Raw genomic sequence first — 12569 nt, 5'->3', positions numbered from 1 at the left:
CACAATCCAGACCCGCTGGAATCTGGTCAGATCCCTCTGGCTAACCAGTGACCATTGATATCGGTGTACGATAGCTTCGTCTGCGACACCATTCGTAAGGAGAGACGCCACAAGGGCAATAAATTCTCTGCTGCAGCTACGTATTGAAAACAGAAAGGTAGAGGCGATATGTTAAAGATCAAACGTGCCTTAAGGCTCGGAGCTGCTTGCAATGAAAAACGCCCGAACTTAGCGACACATGGAACAGGTCTCGTACGCTAAATCTGCCCAGGCAGAAGCCTGGCTTCGGGTTAAAGAGACTGAAAAGGTACGACACAGCATTTTATACAAGCTGAATAATCGAAGCAACGTTTTTGCCTGAGCCCAGTACCTCTGACTCGCTCCCATTTATTCTCGCTGTCATCCTCGGCGACGCATGCGCGAAGCAGAAACGTTGGGAATAACGACGAGCTTACAGCGAGGGAATTCTGTGGTACACTGTTGAAAAAGAGCACTTCGTGCGCTTTACCGACTTCAGGGAATGTAGGTATCAAAGTGACTGTTCTTAAACGCACAGTGCGCGCGTCGTTACCATTGATCTTTCACGAAGTCGGTATATCAGCTCGCGTCACGCGAACTCCCATAAGGTGTTAGGTCTACCCTGTACCTAGTCCGTGCTAAAGCTGTCAGCCCGATTTTAGCGTTCTCCCGATTGTGATTGTGGTAACGATAATATAAGTAGTTTGTGATGTGCCTATGAGACTTGTGAAGAGCAATTGTGATCACGAGCAGTATTATTACAAAAGCAGAGACGCCTGCTGATACTAAGATGTCTTCCCTCCAAAAGTCGATTTTAAAATCGAAACTGCCACCATCGGGTGTCAATTTTGGAATCGGCTCGAGGTTAGTTGCCGATGGACTGTACAAATCTGAAACTTTCAATGAGATCTCGCCAGCGTCGAGCTCTTTATAAAAAGTGGATAAATAGCGGCCCACTCTCGACGTATATTTCGTGCATGAACGTTAAGGTTGATTAACGCAAATGATTCTCACTGTTTTCATTCATAGAGTTAGCAAATCAAAGGGATTTCAACGTAAGAGAGATTACGAGCCCGTTCAATGGGTTCCGTATTTCGATCATTCCAAGGATGTGGCTATAGGAAATGATACGTTTCATATTTATACCAAGGGAGTAGAGGGACCGCTGTTAGTATTATTACATGGGGGTGGCTATAGCGCGTTAACATGGGCCGAATTCACTGTAGGTATTGATTAGCAAGCGTACGAATTACAGAACAGCTTGCATACTTTATACGTTTTAGAAATCAATTATGGCCATGGTAGTCTGTAAAGTTATGGCTATCGATCTTAGAGGTCACGGGGATACAAGTACAACAAACGAGGAGGACTTGTCCGCGGACACGTTAGCAGAGTAAGTCGAATTTCGGACGGACGAAGCAGAAGTTTTGTATTATATATTGTATGCCGCATTTTTACTCGATTACTCAGGGACGTCGCAGAGATTATAAAAGCTGTAGCTGAAGACAGTCGTATAATTCTAGTGGGTCACAGTATGGGTGGTGCGGTAGCTGTAAGAGCTGCGCCGTTAATCGTGAATTTGTGTGGATTGGGAGTAATCGATGTCGTCGAAGGAACTGCTATCGACGCACTAGCATCGATGCAAAGCTTTTTAAGATCTCGGCCATCTAGTTTTAGTTCTATTTGTCAAGCTGTGGAATGGTGGTTAGTATTTCTTGTTTTACTAAAAGAAACATATTCTGCTTTTATATAGCTTTTTGTAGTTGATATAGTTTGCTATTCTCAGCACATTTTTCAGAAGAAATGCTTTATTTGGCTGATCCTGTGCACACTAAGATGTTATTCGTTTGTTTAATCTATTACATATCTGTGTTGTATAATACAAAGCGCTCATTTATCCACATTTTAGTGTACGAAGTGGTCAAATTCATAACATACAGTCAGCTAAGGTGTCAGTCCCTGGACAAATAAAAAAGTTAGTATACACTTAAGGGTACGCTATGTAATCTATAGTAAGGGGCTATCCTTAAATTGCGCAAGGGTAATTTTGGCGATTTCTTACCCCCACCCTCCCCCAGTACAAGAATTCATAAGATTTGATATTGCAACCCCCTTCTTACGTAATATTCTTTACATTTAATTTTTTCAGTTATTCAAATTCTTTTAAAGCTTTATATAATTCATTTAACTCGGTTTTGGGAAATTTAAACTGAAACTACTTTTCTGGAACATTAATGATAGAATTTGTATTTATTGAAAACTAGCTTTACTACTCGGCTTAGCCCGAAATTTAGATTCTCATTTCATAACAAATTTTTTTTGTGAGAATGGTACATTCATCTGGATTAGTCGGGCATAATGAGCTGAGGCACATTTCGTGATCCCAGAATTTATCGTTCGAAAGTTTTTAGGCGACAGACAAACACACAAACATATATAAAATATTACGTAAGACGCTACTTGACTCCCCCCCCCTGTAAGAAAACGTAAAAAATTAGCGACCCCCTCCCCCCGTCCCAAAAGCCTTACGTAATTTAAGGACGACCCCTAATGTTACATTTTTCACGATTTTAGCATCGAAACAAATAAATTAGCGACCCACGATATCGATTCATTATCGCATTCGTCGTGCGAGAGCAATACGGAGACCGTGATCTTGCGGGAAGATATTATCCAAGAAGAGGAATCCGTAAATATGCCACCGCCACCTCCACCTACTGCCACCGCTGCTATTAGAAAATATGTCTGGAGGATAGACTTATCCAAAACTGAAAAACATTGGTTTGGGTGGTTCAAAGGTTTGTCAACAGCATTCCTGAATGTATCAGTTCCAAAGGTACTATTGCTGGCCGGTGTCGATCGATTAGATCGAGAGCTCACTCTTGGTCAGATGCAAGGTACAACTCGTAACGAACGTAAATATTTATACGGAATATTTATGAGGAATATTAAAATTATTCTCTCTTTTACAAGGCAAATTCCAAATGCAAGTATTACCAGCCTGCGGGCACGCGGTACACGAAGATGTTCCAGACAAAGTAGCAGAAGCAATCGCTACCTTTATGGTTAGGCAGAAATTTGCGGAACCAGCATCTGACTTTCCACGGTAAGCTTTATAGAAATAATTAGGACAAGTATAGATTCTATTACATACTTTTGCATTTAAACACTACACTTTTAATGTATATTTCAGAACATTTCCAGCTTGTTAGGGTTACACGAAACGGTACAAAGGGCGAATTTGTTAAATAATATAATTACGAGGAATTCAATAAATTAGTTAAAACGAGCATTTTATTTATTTAAAAAAGATCTGTTCACAAAAAATATATATATATATATATGAATACATGTGTAAATAAAAACATTATCTCGACAAGAAAAATAAATTTGTTCTTACACACATTGATTGTTTCATCATCTCGACGCACGCATACTGTACCTATGTAATGTATCATGTTTATGAAGGCGCATTGTCATCTGTACAAAGATGTGGGTAAAAAATATAATAAAAAAGATTTTACTAAAAGATTCTTACGTCTATTATGGGCGAATTCCACTTACGCCCTAATCGCCCGTGATTTCTATTAGACCGCGATCGCGGCGGGCGATTTGCGCGTATATGGAATTTGCCCTATGTTATTCTACAGTTATTTCACTTTAAAATTTATAATACTTTATGTTCATACAAAATCGCAAGTATAAATATATACAAATTCGCGGCTGTGCACACGCATCGAATTTCAATACGATACGAATAAGTACTTCGATATCCGTACTGAAAGTTTATGGGCGCTGTTAACGTTGCTTTCTAATTATCATAATCATGACATTTATAAATCCATGCATCATTCGATTTCAGGAATTTCGTTTCGTTTTTAAATTCCATACCCGAGAGCATGCTAGGCTGCATCATTAATTGTCAAATCCGAAACCAGTTACATTTTTTATGACAACGCACGGTGGTCCTGCACGACCAGCCTTTAAAGGGGCAACCTGAAATATGGTATTTCGTGATATACATTTTTGCGATGTTATTTATACATTTCAGAGTTAAATGATTTTTTATTCGAATTTATCCTTACCGGTTCCCATTCGTTAAGATGAGGATCGTACGCCTCGACAAGTGTGAGGTATTGTTGACCATCATAACCTCCTACAGCCATTAATCTATCACCGAGGACACAAACACCAACCGCGTCCCTAGGAACGCTCATTGGCGCTACCATTGTCCATGTGTCTGTTTTAGGATCATACCTAATAATTGTCAAATATCATAGAAAATATTTATACCCATGTCAACTTTTCTATCGTAATTCCTTCATTGCCTCTTGTTCGACACACGTATACATACCTCTCGACGCAATCATATCTGCTAGCATTGGGATTAGTGGCAGGTGCATCGTGACCACCCAATGCATACAAACATCCATTCACTGCACCTACACCCACCCCACCTCGTCGTTTTGACATCGGCGCACACGGAGTCCATTTATTTGTGTGCGGATCATAACATTCTACGGTATTTAAGCACGAACTTATGTCCCTGCCGCCAACAGCGTATAATCTAAGAAACACATACGCACGATAATGCAACGATTCTATAATTGTATATGTATCAGTTGAATTCGTGGCTTACTTATCGTTTAATACGGCGATACCAACAGTAGATCTTTGGGTAGACATAGGTGAAACAGAACTCCATTGTCTCGTAGCTGGATCCCACCTTTCTACCGTGTCGAGGAAACTCCAACCGTCATGACCACCAACAGCATATAAAGGTCCACCTAACACAGCTACACCTAGCCCATGGCGATGAATATTCATAGGAGACAATGTGCTCCAAGTAAATGTGGAGAAATCAAAACATTCTACGGTATTTAATGTTTTCAATCCGTCCCTCCCCCCGGCCACTATTAATTTCCTGTCAATAATAGCAGCACCAAATTGGAGCCTCCTACCGCTCATAGTGGCTATTGGCTTCCACGCGTTGTCGCGCAAAGAGAACGCGTCTATAGAAGTAGCACCTAACAGAAATAACAATCAGTCGAGCACATAACCATTTCCTCGTCCACCCGTAAATCCATTACCCTTATTAGCATCCATCCCTCCAATGGCTAATATATGACCTACAGTGGCCTTTCTGGGTTTTGTACGTCCTGATTGAAGTAGCGGTCTGCGCTCGGGTAGAAGATGATATTTTAGTGCTTCCATGACTAGTTCCTGCGCCACTCTTTGGTCTTTGAACATTTCATTGCTCTCAATATTGTCTGCTATAAACTGTATGAATCCAATAAAGTCTACTCAGTAGATAGTTTCTGCAAATCTATCATAGTATTGGGCTCACCGCAGGAGACAAGAGGGGCAATTTTACAAGACTTAAAAGTCTGCTCGCATCTTTCCTTCTATTTTCTGGATCATGTTCCAACCAAGTCATAAGTGCCTGAAGTTAATAGTAACAGTAACAGTTCTTCTACCACTTCAAGCCTTGATTTTAATCAGATATAAGTCATTGAGATCGAAAAGGAAATTATCCGCGTAACTTTTCTTTTTAAGGGGGGAGGTTACCCTAAAAAATTTTCGAAAATTGGTTTTTAGGATGTTCGCATATTCCGCTAGCTACATCTTTTCTACGTATTTTAAGCGCAACCGGGCCCCGAAATTCTAAAAAATGAAGGAATTACAGTAAAAAATGTACGAGCCTGCGCATGAGATCGGATAACGATGTCCAACTTTAAACGTGAACATAAAATCTCGGAAAACCGCTCGAACGATTTGAATGAAAATTTACAGGGAGTTGCAGGAAACTATCCCTCTCCATGTATTGGGAGTACATTTTCAATATAAATTTAAAAAAAAAAAAATATATTTTTCCTCCAAAAAAAGGAGAAAATCAGAAACATCAACATAAAAATTGTATTAATTTGTTTAACAAAATTTTGCTTCCTGCACAAGCTGGATACTGCCTTACAGATTATAAAAATGCCTTTACTTTGTGTTTTAGGTAATGCACATGTCCGGAATCGTGTTCACCATCAAACGGTGCATCGCTTACACGCTCTCACATTTATATTTATAACTTTTATTCCTATAAATATATTTAAAATTTTCTTTTTGCGCATTAAAGTCAACGAAATGACGCTTAAAAAGTAAAACAAAAATTACCTCTATATTCATTTATTACTTTAGAATGTGCGTTTGAAGAAGGGCCTGATTTTGGGCTGTTGAGGGTAACCTACCCCCTTAATTACTCAAAATCTACATTATATAATCCCTTACGTGAAAAATAGTTTCTTCCGAGGGAACATTGAGATCTTCCGATTCTAACAACTTGGCAACCTCGTTAGCAGATAGTAATAGAAACTCTTGATTCTTTGTGACCTCCATAAAATGTTTGGTTGTATACGCATGAGCATGCTCTAATAAATCTGTACAACCCTGTGTGTCGGCAAACATTCTTATTCCAAGACAATTACTCGGATGAAGCTGCTTTCTAAGAAATTGGCCACAAGCCTTAACAACTGGATTCAGTTGTAGCAAACATGCTGTCGCTAAGAGAGTTTCTACATTATCTTCTCTTAATTCTATACAGCCTATGCATGAAAATTATAAAATGAATCTTACACTCGTTCCGTTTATCCCTCAGCTCATTCTCTAGAAAATTATACCTGTGTAACAATAACAGACCAAAGCCCATAACGAATCCCCGTCCACTCCCATTAACTCGACCTCATTTTGCGCCGATTCTCTCAGAGAACTAGTGAACATGGCAGCGAAATATTCAGAGCCAGCGCTGAGTACTAAACGATGAGCTGGGAAACGTCTACTCCCTAAGCAATCAACAAAAGAACGGATGCATTTTTCAATTGCCCATTGAATCGTTAAATTCCATTTCATATTATTTTATATTCAAACGCATCATTATTAAGTTAGAAATATCACTTGAGAACAAAGAAATTTATTTGCAGGTCCGCTTGCCTGCAATTAACGTGACATCTGTCAATTGTTGCTTGTGTAAATACTTCTCCATCACTCTAAGGCTGTTCTCGGCATGCTCTGACATGCGAAAATTCTCGTCTTGCGAAATAGAGACCATGCTAGAGATACTGTGCTCGCTGGTAGACGCTTCTTTGTTCGGGAACAGGAAGTCTTGATCGCCTTTGTTCGTTCCCGCTCCGGTATGACCTATCCCGCCTATCCGCGACATTCTCGCGCGACAAAACTTCTGACAGTTAAATCGTATAAGTGACAACACCACGATTCGATTCCTCCAAGGCACTTGACGTTGCGAAAACTCCGACGAGAGTAGTTTTAATTCTTCACGTGAACGACTGTCTGCCGTGCACTGATGCTTGACGGCGCGCTTCACCTTGACAGTTCCAAAAATGTAAAACTGGATGTAAACAGTGAATCGCGTTTAGGCACGGTCAGTGACCAGCTCTGTTCGTTTCTTGGGTCAGTGCACTCCGTGTGTACGGCTAGATTTCTGTACAAAGTGCATGTAAACGAGGGAGTTAATGTCAGCCGAAAATACGATCAATAGTGCATCGATGCTTGAAATTCTGGTGTACGGAGCACTTATGTAGTTTGGAGAAAAAATGCGATCGCAGTACTTGCCTTTTCTTTTGGACAAAGAGAGAGAGGGAGAAAGAGAGCGAGAGCGAGGGAGCGTTTAATTAACGGCACGCTTCTTGTAATGAAAATACCTTAAAAGGGTACGTCGATCTACTAAAGAAGTTTATTTCCACGGTATTTGATTACATTTGAATTTGATGCTGGTGCCAACCATACTTTAATTCGTAAATGTGTGCAGGCATTTGTCATGAATCAATTCTAGGTTATACCGTTTCGGTAGGTGAATGTGCGCGTACTTAGCAACATTCGAAGTGCACATTGCATATTTATGACTCATTCGAAATCGTAGATTTTTCACGATAACGATTTGTTTATTACTTAACATTAGGAGGGGAAAGGTACAGCTGGGACAGCAATGAATATTAGTTGATAAAAGTTACGCTTTTATTGTATTTCATTGTAAATATATTACAAATATATTTCTTTGGATAACACATTTTCTTTTCATTGTGCTAGTTCGTTTCAAATAAAATGTTTATGAATTGAGAAATCTTACATAAATATAAGATGCCATGTATGCTGCACATTGTAAGATAATGCGATACAGGAAATTGTTACATATGTACATGCTGCAAATTTCATGATCGATACAAATACCTTACCATTTCGTTTTTCTTTCGATTCATATTCTGATGTTTCTAATGTAATTGCCTTTTTGTACTATTTTGTATTTTGAATTAAAATTCTCCAGGTTTTCTTGAAAAGTTACGAACAGTATGTTAAGAATGTTGACGTAAATAAATGTTTCAGAACTATAGGTACAAACTTAACTGGTTAATAGAACACGTGTAAAGAACATAGTTTATTTTAAGTCACTTTCCTTGAGTTTTCTCTGATGCCTGCATTAATTTAAAGCAAGCCCTTATGCTTATTATAAATGTACACATGATAATTAGTTAATGGACCTATGTTCACACAGACATTTCATTACTTTTTGCGAGTTCTATTGCTCAGTTTACGCCAACAGTTCAGAAACACCCTATAGAGAAAACTGTGCATTATATATCACCGCTTTTGACGACTTTAACATATTACAGTTCTGCTCATACACACAAATACTCATTCCCAAAGAAAGATACATGTTATTTTTATGCTTTGCACCATTAAACTTCTCTCTGCAGAGACGTTATATATCTACAAGTATTTTTCAGTTGTAATAATACTTTACAAATCATACTGCGACAATAATACCGACATGACCGCCGTTATCATTGTAAACGTTACGATCTTGAATGCGAAAATATTCTATTCAAAATATTCTCACTTTTACATTTAAGAAAGCTTAACATAAACGTATCCTTGTTCGTATTTACATCTTCGGCAAGTTTAAGACACAAAATATGGCAGCTAAAAAGAAACTATTGTAGAGCAAATGCAATAACAATAGTGATTTTGTAAGAATACTTTATGCGACAAAACTGTCGTTATAATGTCAGGTGCCTGCCATGGAACCATAATTTTTGTTTAATGCGTTATTGTCCATTAGTGCACTATATACAGATAGCCCCCCCGCACGTTTGTTCCGGTTTCGTTGAGAATTCTGTACTTGAACCCGAGAATGACCCATAAGAAGGTCTTTTCCGACAACAACAAAAGCGATCGATCAGCTCTGTTAAATCGCTCCTGTCAGAATTGTCCCGATAGAGACCGCTGGATGCTTCGTCCATACATGCGGCTATGAAAGTTTGCAAATCATTCTTCGGGAAGCCATCGCGATAATAAATTTTGATCGTGTCGTAAGCGTCCATTATCACAGAAATGAATAAACTTAGGACTACGTATATGTACAACGAGATGAACGTGTATAAATAGATCCTAGAGTACCACCACAACATCGGGGATTTGAACGATGTTAAGGTGAATGTAGCGAACATGTCGTCGCCGTTTATTAGAGCGAAAAGGCATTCGGAAGTTGTGGCCAGCGAACGGAATTTCATATGATACGGGCCTAAAATTAACCAGCCGCAGAACGTGAAGCCGGCATAAATAAGAATTGCACATATTAAGAATCGTGCAACTTTCGGGGCAGCCTTTTTCAACGTCAAAATAACGACGTTGTACGTTTTAAAGAAACCGAGATATCGCAGTACTCCGAACCAAACGAGTAGATTCCCAGTGCCGAGGAATATGCTACACACGTTCCAGTGATCCGTACCGAATTGTTTGCGTTCAATTTGCTCTTTTATGGCGGAGCCCATGATGATTAACAGATCGTTCACGATGATCATTACGTACCACAAATTTAAGAACTCTAATCTCCCATCAAAACTTAGCGCCTTGCCGTAAGTCTTCCTGAAGAAGCTCATGGTTTCGAATTTCAACAATTGTGCCCGATATATGGATCTTGAGCACAGACCAAGAGACGCGGTACAGATAACGATTACTAGTAAATTTAGTATCGTCCTTAAAGCCGATTCAATATGATTATCCATGACGTAACGCGTATCGCCTTTACATTGCAACCTTTTTGGATCAGCATCCAACGAGAGTAACATTTGTCCATCGAAGTCACGATTATCGAAAGTAATCTTAATATTGAATTGATAACAATCGGGTGGTGTCATGGGTCCGGCAGCTTTCAAGTTGACCGTTTTCAGGGCAAACATTAAATGAGCCTTAACAAGGGCTGAGAAATTTATCTTCATGCTTTGTTGAGACAATAAGTTTTTTGTTGTATTAAAGTGATTGTAAAATTGGCGAGTTATATTTACGCAACTTTGTACGATTTCTTTATCAAAAACATAACTTTCGTTAAAACCAAATATAATACCTTCTTTGTAATGATGCATACACAAGATAGCTGGGCCTACCGAGTTGTCTTCCGCGGTGTACGAATAAGATCCAATTGCGTTACTGAGATTGTAGTAGCCATCTAAAGCATAATCAATGGTATTATAGAAATCATCCTGTTTATAAATTGCCAAGGGGCCTGTTGCTGGTGGATAAGCTGGTACCTAAAAATAAGAATGATCAGACATAATACAATAATCATAGCTATTATACATGTACTTTCTAAACTAAATAATTGTTTAGTAGACAATGTGTTACCTCTTGAATAGCGTCCCATCCTTTAAGAAATAGGTGCGAGAAAGCTATCCTATTATCCCAAGCATAGTTAACGTGCATATAATTATTATGCGCGAATAGGCACAGTTGTATCGTGACTAATACGATTTTAACAACTTGTACAAAAAATTTATACGGGAAGCGACGCTTTGCTTGCCACTTTTCAATAGGGTTCATGAAGAAGAATTTCAACTTCCTACGCATTTTCTCTTCTGAAATTATTGTCATGTTGTCAATCGGCACGTCAAGTAAAGTCGACTGATGATAACTATAAACAGAACAAAATTTCCAATGCAAATAGAAAATTCTTGGCGTAACCAAAACTATTGCATAAAATGCTTCGTCGGCACTTCTACGCTCAATAGTTTTAATGCAACTGGACGCTTGAGACCTTCAAACTGCCAATATAAATGGTACATGTTTTTGCACCAATAATGTGAACGAAAAACACATTTACCCAGTTATTGTAATAGCTGTTGAGGTATCTAATGTAGATAAATAAGAAGAGATATTTTCTAAAGCACTTTGTTATTTGCTTTATCACAAGCACGTTCACAGGGTATCTTTTATTTTATTCATGACAGTGAACGCAATAATACTTGTTTAATGGGTCATATACGCTCCTTGGCACTAAAACGTGGTCAATGTTCGAGAGTGATTCAGTGATAAACTGTTAGTCCGATTGGTTTAATTGTTTTTGTGTTGTATAGGTACAGTGGCGTAGAACACGTTTACTGGCGCCGCCCCTTTTAAAAATTTTCCACTTCTCATACCTGAGGTATGTAACCATACTAGGTATAAAACATATACCTATAAAACACAAAAAGAATTAAACCAATCGGATTAATAGTTTATCCCTGAATCACTCGCAAACATTGACTACATTTTAGCGTTGAGAAACGTATATGACCACTTAAAGTACAGACACGACTATAAAAGAAGCATAAGCTCTACAAAATTCTCTTACCTCGAGTTCTGTTGCTTGACGAAAGCTACCAGGGGGAAACTAGTAGTAGGAGAATATAAAGTTCAATAACGCATCACAAAGATATGATATCGAGAGCAATACCCTATTGTGAACGATGCATCACTTAACAAAGGAAAACAGCAATATAAAGGTCAGACTGACGCCCGTTATTGATTAGAGATCGCGCGAGATGAAACGGCGAGGAAGTTTAATAACCTTCTAAACTAATCGTCCGCTCGAGGGCAGATTTTCAAAGAGTTATAATCAATTCACAAACCTAGGAGTGACATTTTCGTCGAGTAGTCCATTTTCATCAGCTAGCTCGTCCTCGCTGTCAGGTCCATTGCTCCACGAATGATTCCTGAGATTATTGCCCCTTTTCTCCTCCTTCAAGTTCCTCTTTTGTGACTCTGCCATTTTGCATGAATTACTTTTCGGAACGATATAATTGAACGGATCTCAAATACGACCGAAACTGGTCTTATCCCGCGGAATTGACGTCCCAGTTTCCGACGGACGATGAAATGACGAGTTGTTCACATGCGTTGATCTGCGTAGCAACACGAGAGAAAAATTACTTGACGACACTAGTAGGTTTTCACACGTGATGGTTAGAGCCTTTATGTAGGAGGAAGTGGAAGGATCAAAACGTACCGTATTGTAATACGTAATTGAAGGTAAATGCAAACAGTTCACGTTGTTAACAGCAGCCATCGCTGGCCATCCACTTCACATACGAAGCTCGACTGAACGTCGCGCTGCGTCGGCCGTTTGTGAAACCAATTGATCGCGCGCCGTGGGATCCAGTTCCAAGTGCAGATAGAACAAAATCGTAGAGGAAAATTTTGCACTGTTTAATAAACACTATCATCCTGCGCAGTTA

The 12569-nt window shown here is 39.1% G+C and overlaps 3 protein-coding genes across 3 annotated transcripts; 1 reads left to right on the top strand and 2 right to left on the bottom strand.

The window, feature by feature from the left end:
* Nucleotides 1-202: 202 nt before the first annotated feature.
* Nucleotides 203-3421, top strand: LOC143369428 (protein phosphatase methylesterase 1). Its single transcript, XM_076813331.1, has 8 exons — nt 203-882; nt 1048-1240; nt 1302-1411; nt 1489-1722; nt 1928-1993; nt 2593-2915; nt 2992-3124; nt 3212-3421. The coding sequence occupies exons 1-8, from the start codon at nt 809-811 to the stop codon at nt 3228-3230; spliced, it is 1152 nt and encodes a 383-aa protein (XP_076669446.1). The 5' UTR covers nt 203-808; the 3' UTR covers nt 3231-3421.
* Nucleotides 3295-7869, bottom strand: LOC143369422 (kelch-like protein 5). Its single transcript, XM_076813320.1, has 9 exons — nt 6997-7869; nt 6687-6848; nt 6298-6611; nt 5366-5461; nt 5109-5298; nt 4658-5045; nt 4373-4585; nt 4104-4275; nt 3295-4014 (listed from the first exon to the last, which is right to left on the bottom strand). Exons 1-9 carry the CDS (start codon nt 7223-7225, stop codon nt 3934-3936), a joined length of 1845 nt encoding a protein of 614 aa, XP_076669435.1. The 5' UTR covers nt 7226-7869; the 3' UTR covers nt 3295-3933.
* Nucleotides 7870-8015: 146 nt separating this feature from the next.
* LOC143369421 (mucolipin-3) lies at nt 8016-12490 on the bottom strand. Its single transcript, XM_076813319.1, has 4 exons — nt 12341-12490; nt 11964-12236; nt 10702-10987; nt 8016-10607 (listed from the first exon to the last, which is right to left on the bottom strand). The coding sequence occupies exons 2-4, from the start codon at nt 12101-12103 to the stop codon at nt 9144-9146; spliced, it is 1890 nt and encodes a 629-aa protein (XP_076669434.1). The 5' UTR covers nt 12104-12236; nt 12341-12490; the 3' UTR covers nt 8016-9143.
* Between the last annotated feature and the right edge of the window lie 79 nt (nt 12491-12569).

The sequence above is a fragment of the Andrena cerasifolii genome, chromosome 5 (assembly GCF_050908995.1).
Source record: "Andrena cerasifolii isolate SP2316 chromosome 5, iyAndCera1_principal, whole genome shotgun sequence".
Lineage (NCBI taxonomy): Eukaryota > Metazoa > Arthropoda > Insecta > Hymenoptera > Andrenidae > Andrena > Andrena cerasifolii.
Note: the sequence above shows the minus strand (reverse complement) of the source record. Positions and strands in the feature narration are given on the sequence as shown.